Below are 7005 nucleotides of genomic sequence, written 5' to 3' on the forward strand. Positions count from 1 at the left end.
AATATCGTTACGACCCCGCCGACGTTTCGTCGTCCTCGTAAATTCCGAGGAAAAAAAATCCAAAATTCACACGTCAAATGGAGTGAAATTTTCCGAACGAACGGTAGTCGCCGAGTCGATGATACGTCGTATCGGATTCACCGCTATTCGGATTCGATAAGACAGAGAAATAAAAATAATAAGAAAAATGTGCGACAAACGGTTGTGCTCGTGTCGAAAAAAATCGGCGGCAATGGCCGTCGATCCGGCAACCCTCGAGAAATTGGAGGAGGGTTACGATTTGCTAAGTACGAGCAACAGCCCGTCGCTTCTAAAGAAATACCTGACGCGCGAAATCTTTGATCAGCTTAAGAAAAGAAAAACAAGTTACGGATCGACCCTCCTGCACGTAATTCAGTCCGGACTTAAGAATTTGGATTCCGGAGTCGGAATCTACGCGCCTGATCCCGAGGCCTATACTTTGTTCGCCGAATTGTTCGATCCAATAATCGAAGATTATCACGGAGGCTTCACTTCCAAGGACATTCATCCCCTGCCGGACTGGGGGAGTCCCGCTGACATGGGAAACTTGGATCCTTCGGGAGAGTACGTCATATCGACCAGGGTGCGCACCGGGCGATCACTCGCCGACTTTCCTTTCAACCCCAGTATGACCGAGAGCCAGTACGAAGAGATTCAGACACAGGTATTCGTGAGAAATAAAAAAATAAAATCAAAAAAAAAATCGAACGACTCGAGTTTGGGCGATGAACCGATCTCCGATTTGGTTGACATAATTCGCGTGTAATCGTTCGAAGGTAGTGGAAGCGTTCGGCAAATTGGAGGGGGAGTTGAAGGGACAGTATTATCCGTTGACGGGGATGCAGAAGGATGTACAGAAAAAGCTGATCGACGATCATTTCCTCTTCAAGGAAGGCGATCGATTCCTTCAGGCGGCCGAAGCCTGTAAATACTGGCCAACGGGTGAGACGTTTATCTTTAATTTAATAACTCTCGGACCGTCTCGACGGCTTAAAGTCGTCCGTCAAAGCGCGTTCGCTGTAGGGAATATGCAAAGTTAATTTTCTCCCCGATATGGAGTAACGGCTGAAGGTTTCTCATTGGCGAGGAAAATATAAACGTTATGAATGGAAAATGAGGGAGAGTTAGTTGCGCGAGGGCATCGGCGTTCCACGGAATAGATCAGCAGACAATAGAGCCTTATCCCTAATCCGCGGATCTATAAAGCTTTAACGAAATCCTCCAACTTCTTAATTCCTGGGATTCGGTAATAGGACTTTGAATGGCTCGAATCTATCCCAGCCGGCGTCGCGACCGCGCGCGCGTGTATATGTATAGATAGCCTCCAAATCACAGAAGAATACCCGGTATACTTTGCGCGTTCGATTGGGCTCCCGCTGTGTTATCCGCAGCTTTTCGAGCTAATCTATCCCCGAATAATGGTCCGTCTAGTTTTACTTGCAATAGGAGATCGTCGCTCTATTCCCCTGGAATTGTCATTACGCGTTGACACCGGTGATTTACGATGAAAAAGAGAGATATGGGAAAATTTTATTCCACCAAACGTTGAATTCGTTTTGACTCTATTGTTTGTTTTTATTTTTCTTCCTACTCTTCGCAGGTAGAGGGATATACTTGAACGACGCGAAGACGTTCTTAGTCTGGTGTAACGAGGAGGATCATCTTCGCATAATATCGATGCAAGAGGGTGGAGATTTGGGCGAGGTCTACGAGCGACTGGTTAGGGCTGTCACGTCGCTGGAGCGAAAATTGACGTTCAGTAGAAACGAGAGAATCGGCTACCTTAATTTTTGCCCAACGAATCTCGGTAACGCCGTGCGCGCCTCGGTGCACGCGAAGCTGCCAAAATTGTCGGCGAATTTGAAAAAGTTCGAGGAAATCGCGGGGATGTACAACCTCCAAGTCAGAGGTACCAGAGGCGAACACGAAGAGGGAGAAGGCGGAGTTTTTGATATAAGCAACAAGCGGAGGATGGGATTGACGGAGTACGAAGCTTTGATAGAAATGAGGAACGGCGTCCTGGAAATGATCAGACTCGAGAAAGAAAGCTGATCTTATACGGGATATCGCACGGCGCACTCATCTCCAGGGATTTCATATTCCAGACCTGCCGCTAATATATATCGACCGTATATTATTCCTACTCACGCTCCTCTCTCATGAATCAAGACGAAGAACGCCTTCTCCGAACTTCTTTCTTCATTTCTTCATTTGTCGCGTGGGGGGGGGAGGTTCAACGATCGTCCGATGATCTTTAAGAGCCGCCAAAATTACTCGGCAAAAAAAATTGAGCAAAAATTGAAATCAAAAAAAGTCGTACACTCCATGGCATTCGGTGAACGTTAGCGCACGTCGCTCGCTATTCTAATACTCAACTTCTGAAATGTGCACGATATTTAATCATGTAAATGTCGCTCAATTCTTGAAACCTCAACGGAATCGGTTCGTTCCGAAGGAATAACCCCGTACGGTGACGTACAATGACAAAAGTATCGAAATACTCGAGAACGTTCTCGTGTACCGAATTACCTATAGCAACGAGTAAAACGATTTTCTTGAATAGAGACTTGATATAATTGACTGTAGCAAGCTGGGACGTTGTTCGTTCCCAACTTTGAATGTAATTTCCGAAGCGGGGTTTTCAACGACGTGTCTACGCGGAGTAATGATAAATTTAAGTAGCGCGGGTTTCTTATACACGTAGTGGAAAAGAAGGAAAGAAAAAAAGAAAAAACAGAAAAAAATGGAAAAAAATGGAAAAAAATGGATTCGTTTGAGGGAACGATATTACCGGTTGGTGTTCGTTCATTTTTCTTAGTGATATTTCAAAGTTTAGTTCGAAAAATAAAAGAGGGAATGGAAAAATAAAAAAAAAAAAAAAAGGTCGCCCTGCAGTCGACGTCCCGGATATAAAAGTAAAACTTTACTTGTCAAATAAGGTTCTCATATACGAAGTTATCGGTGTTTTAGAGTCATGATAATTGGCAAGAATTGTCGGAGTAGTATTTAACCATTTCCATGGGAATTTTTTTTTTACTCCCTCCCTCCCTCCCTTTTCTTTTCTTTTTTTTTTTTCTCTCTTTTTCAAACGACTCAAGTTCCGGAGTGGAGATAATTTTTCCAACAGAGCAAGAAATAACTCGAGGGCCGAAAATTTCACTCTCTCTCTTTCTCGCTCTCTATTCGCTCGGTGTATAAAGTTGCCCGATAAATGTTGTCTAAATTGCTCCTTTGTCTCAATGAAGAATCCCAGGGGTGTTTCAAGATCTTGATTCGACTATACTACAGACCTTCTGAAACATCGAACGAGTTATACTCCGTCCGGATATTGCGAAACAGAAGAAAGAAAAAGAGAAAAAGCAAAAAAAAAAACAAAAAAAAACGAGCGAATAAAATTACACCGCGAAATCTACGGTGAACATCACATTTTACGTTTAATCGTGACAATTATTGTCATACTTTTTGGCGAGGGGGAAATTGTTACCCCTTACCTCTTCATATTTCACGTCCACTTAGCGCACCGCACGGACAACTGCGTTCCATGTAGATTTAATAGCGCATGCCACCGCATGTGATCCGGGCTTATTTTGTACCCTACACAGACGTACGGTACGGTAGGTAGGTAGGTAGGTAGGTAGGTAGGTACTTACGTTGTACATCGAAGCTTATAAGTTGCTGCGTATGTAAATTATAGACTCCTCAAGTTCTTATCTCAACCGGCGCGGCGGCGGCGGCGGCGGCGGCGGGGCGAAAGTAGGTATACCGACGACGGCGAAGAGTTCAAACAAGAAGGGGGGAGAGAGAGAGAGAGAGAGAGAGAGACCGGGAAGGCAAAGATACCGCTCCTCCGTTCCGAAATCTCTGCGTTGCTCTTGAATCTAATTAAAATATCACACCTGAACCGGCGACAATACACGTTATACACGCGCAACGAATACCTCAAATACATAAACAAGAAGAGCAAACAACCGTGGAAACAAGCCGACAAAAACTTGGGGGAGCCCGGCCTCTAATTGGCACGGTGTCAACTGTAGTAACGTAAAATACAACCATAAACACCGAACCGCCTGCGTTCGGATCAAATTCGCTTACATCGTTACCCCTGAAATTGCGTCAAATCCCGAAATCGATGTTTGCGATTCTTTTCCTCCAGAGTAGGCAAATCTTACCCCAAATACGGTGAAATTCCGGAAGCCACTTGGTCACGGTCAACGCCCCCGCTGAACCTGCTTACGGATAGCTGATTGTGAGTAAAAATTAGGGAACAAAACTGGCGGAACGTAGTCGCCAGCTGCGGTGAGACAACTGGACAACCTTCCCGAATTAGGTGGGATTGGCGGTTTGAGCACGTGGTGACAAGCGGACAACGAGGATCGTCTCGCCGTTCCGCAGACGGCGTCAAAAGGTTAATTTTCACGTACGGTTGCAAAAGGGGAGCCCCGTACCATTCCGAGCGAGGAACTGTTCCGCTGGGACGGAACCCGGGGACGCCGAACTCGTAAAGTGGCTCGGCCACGGTCCGGTCCATTGGCCCGTAATTGCAGATAAACACCTCGACGCGTTCTCTCGGGTCCGGGGGGGGGGGGGGTCGGGGCTCCTCGCCTTACCGAGGTCCTCGGCGCCCGCAGACGATCCTAGAAACGGCCCGAGGTGATGTCTTCCGGTTAAAATCCGGTTTAACAAATTTTCGAATCACGCGGGGGTAAGCGGGGGGATCGCACGGAATTTCATCGGTACACCGACGACCGTTTCGCCGCCGTTTTTCCCCCCCTTGAAAAATGACCATCCTCGCTACCGTGACGGTTACCTCGTCGTCGTTCGAAACAAGCGACAACAGGTACACGGCGGAGTTACAGCTGAAGGGGAACAGAGGCGAGAGAATAAGACGGGGTGGACCGGGAATCCCCTCGGACGGATCCCCCGAGGGGCTACGCCGGAGGCAACACACGAGATAAGATAGCGCAGATATCATGGATTTTCCAACGGCGTGTTATCTGGCGTTGAGCGGGCTGGCTCCTGCAAGGATTGCGCGGGTAATGGAAGTGAATTTAGTTCACATGCGAAGAACCACGCGATAATCCGCCTGCGGTTTCCAATTTACGCAGCTGACCGAATCGACGCCATGGTTGAAAGTCTGCGGTGCACGTGTACCTGTACCGGCTAAACAATGGCCACCGAGCATCAAAACGCAAGGAACACAAATGAAACATCGAAATCGCCGAAAACATTTTTCCTCGTTTCGGACTATTTTATTTCGTCCAGTTTTTTTTTTTTTTTTCCAAACACGATATTTCGAACGCATTCGGCTGTGCTTACTTCGCTTTATTATTATCATCGTTGCACTCCTTTTTTTTTTTTTGTTTTACAAAAGCCGGTAGAACTCCGCGTTTGGAAAATCACATGGGAGAAAATATGATGTACAAGATTAGATTAAGTCAACCCCACTTTCCCACCGTCGAAATCATTCACTTCGTTTAACCAAGTATCGATGTGCTACATCAGACGCATAAAGCTCCGGTCGTGTGCTCATAAATTTTCCTCGAACCTTGTATCACGTTTACCTTATCAACCGCGAGTCGGATCATCGTAACGGTAACATCGAGGAGTCGTCATACTACGCGTGCGTAACAATCAATATGAATATACACAAAGAAGAATTCATTTACTTTGAAATGGATTTCGAATATTGCGATGTACGTGAATATTCCTCACGGCTGAAAGATCGAGGTGACGCACGCAACGGCTTGAAATATACGACGTAACGCCATAAATTCCCGTCGGTTATAACATTTGAGACGTGGCCAGGAGAACTTGAATTTTATCGCCGAGAAGTTCGTCGCGGGGGTATAATAAGTACATATTGTATGTACATACCTATATCGCTGCGCCGGAATGAACTAGAAATGATTAGGTATAGGAAGAGCGAGTGTAGGTACAGGGATGAAATAAATTTGCAATACGATTGACCGAGGACTTTGGTAGGGTGTAACGTTTCTCCTCTACTTTATCCACTCGCGGGTCGAATACCGTCGCAGCTTTCAACGATAGGGATACAGAGTCGGTGGTTGTATATTTATAGAGCGGGGGTTCGAATACCGCGACATTTTCTCCCGTTATTCGAAATGAAAGCTCAGCTTTTCAAATTGTTTGAAAAGCTTTCTCAACTGAATCGAGAACTGGTAAACTGACGTAGTCGATGTGGAAATCGAAACATTCCCTTTATCGAAAAATAATAAATCCATCGATAATAAACCACCGGGTTTTTAGAATTTATCGAGAAAATCACTCGACCTCGCCGCGAGTCGGCGGGGAAAAATTATTCCTCTCGCCGCCCGACGACGTTTCCCTCCCTCGAAATTTCGAAACTCCGTATCCGCGCTGATTAAAATCTCGCGTCTAATGAATTAATCGAACGTTTATTGCCAGTGGATGAGAGGCGTCGATTTGCGTCATTTGAAGCCTGTTTCGCGTTGCGGAGGTTGCGCACCGGGATTTCTCCGACTCACGCTCCGTTGGATTCTTATCCGATTCGGAGGATACCGCCGGCAATCTCACCGACGTCTTAGACTCCGGAGCAATCATTTACGGAATCTTTCAACTGAAACGATCAAAGGTCGGCTGGGGCTAAACTGATCAACTGTAACACGAGAAGCTTATATTCGGCGTGGCTCTCCGGCGGACCGCAGCGCGCTCAACTTTACTCATTTGTATTTATTCAATATTTCCGTGTCCTCGTTTCGGCGTCAACAAAGTTGACGTTCGATGAAATTAAAGGGAAGAAATTTCGACTCTTACCGATAACTATAGGGACCGAAGGTTTCCGGCACATCGCCAAGTTTTGCGGTGCGCAACGGGTATTTCTTCGGAAGGACACTTAACGCCTAGCAGGTGAGTATTTCCGTTGTCTTGTCGTATCATCCCTTGGGGAGCAAAAGGACACCGAGAGAACAAGGGAGGTACGGAGAGAGAGAAAGACAGAGAGAG

At 46.3% G+C, this 7005-nt stretch overlaps 1 protein-coding gene across 1 annotated transcript; it reads left to right on the forward strand.

Annotated features, from left to right (window-relative positions):
* The first annotated feature begins 15 nt into the window (after positions 1-15).
* LOC105692118 (arginine kinase-like) lies at positions 16-3089 on the forward strand. Its single transcript, XM_012411122.3, has 3 exons — positions 16-685; positions 798-963; positions 1622-3089. Exons 1-3 carry the CDS (start codon positions 188-190, stop codon positions 2071-2073), a joined length of 1116 nt encoding a protein of 371 aa, XP_012266545.2. The 5' UTR covers positions 16-187; the 3' UTR covers positions 2074-3089.
* Positions 3090-7005: the final 3916 nt, after the last annotated feature.

This window comes from Athalia rosae, chromosome 2 (genome assembly GCF_917208135.1).
Source record: "Athalia rosae chromosome 2, iyAthRosa1.1, whole genome shotgun sequence".
Lineage (NCBI taxonomy): Eukaryota > Metazoa > Arthropoda > Insecta > Hymenoptera > Athaliidae > Athalia > Athalia rosae.

What these genes read in the sequence shown, in the direction of transcription:
- LOC105692118 (XM_012411122.3), top strand. Translation starts at nt 188, where the DNA reads ATGTGCGACAAACGGTTGTGCTCGTGTCGAAAAAAATCGGCGGCAATG. An exon ending in ACGAAGAGATTCAGACACAG is followed by an intron (nt 686 to 797) that starts GTATTCGTGAGA and finishes AATCGTTCGAAG; the next exon opens with GTAGTGGAAGCGTTCGGCAA. An exon ending in CTGTAAATACTGGCCAACGG is followed by an intron (nt 964 to 1,621) that starts GTGAGACGTTTA and finishes TACTCTTCGCAG; the next exon opens with GTAGAGGGATATACTTGAAC.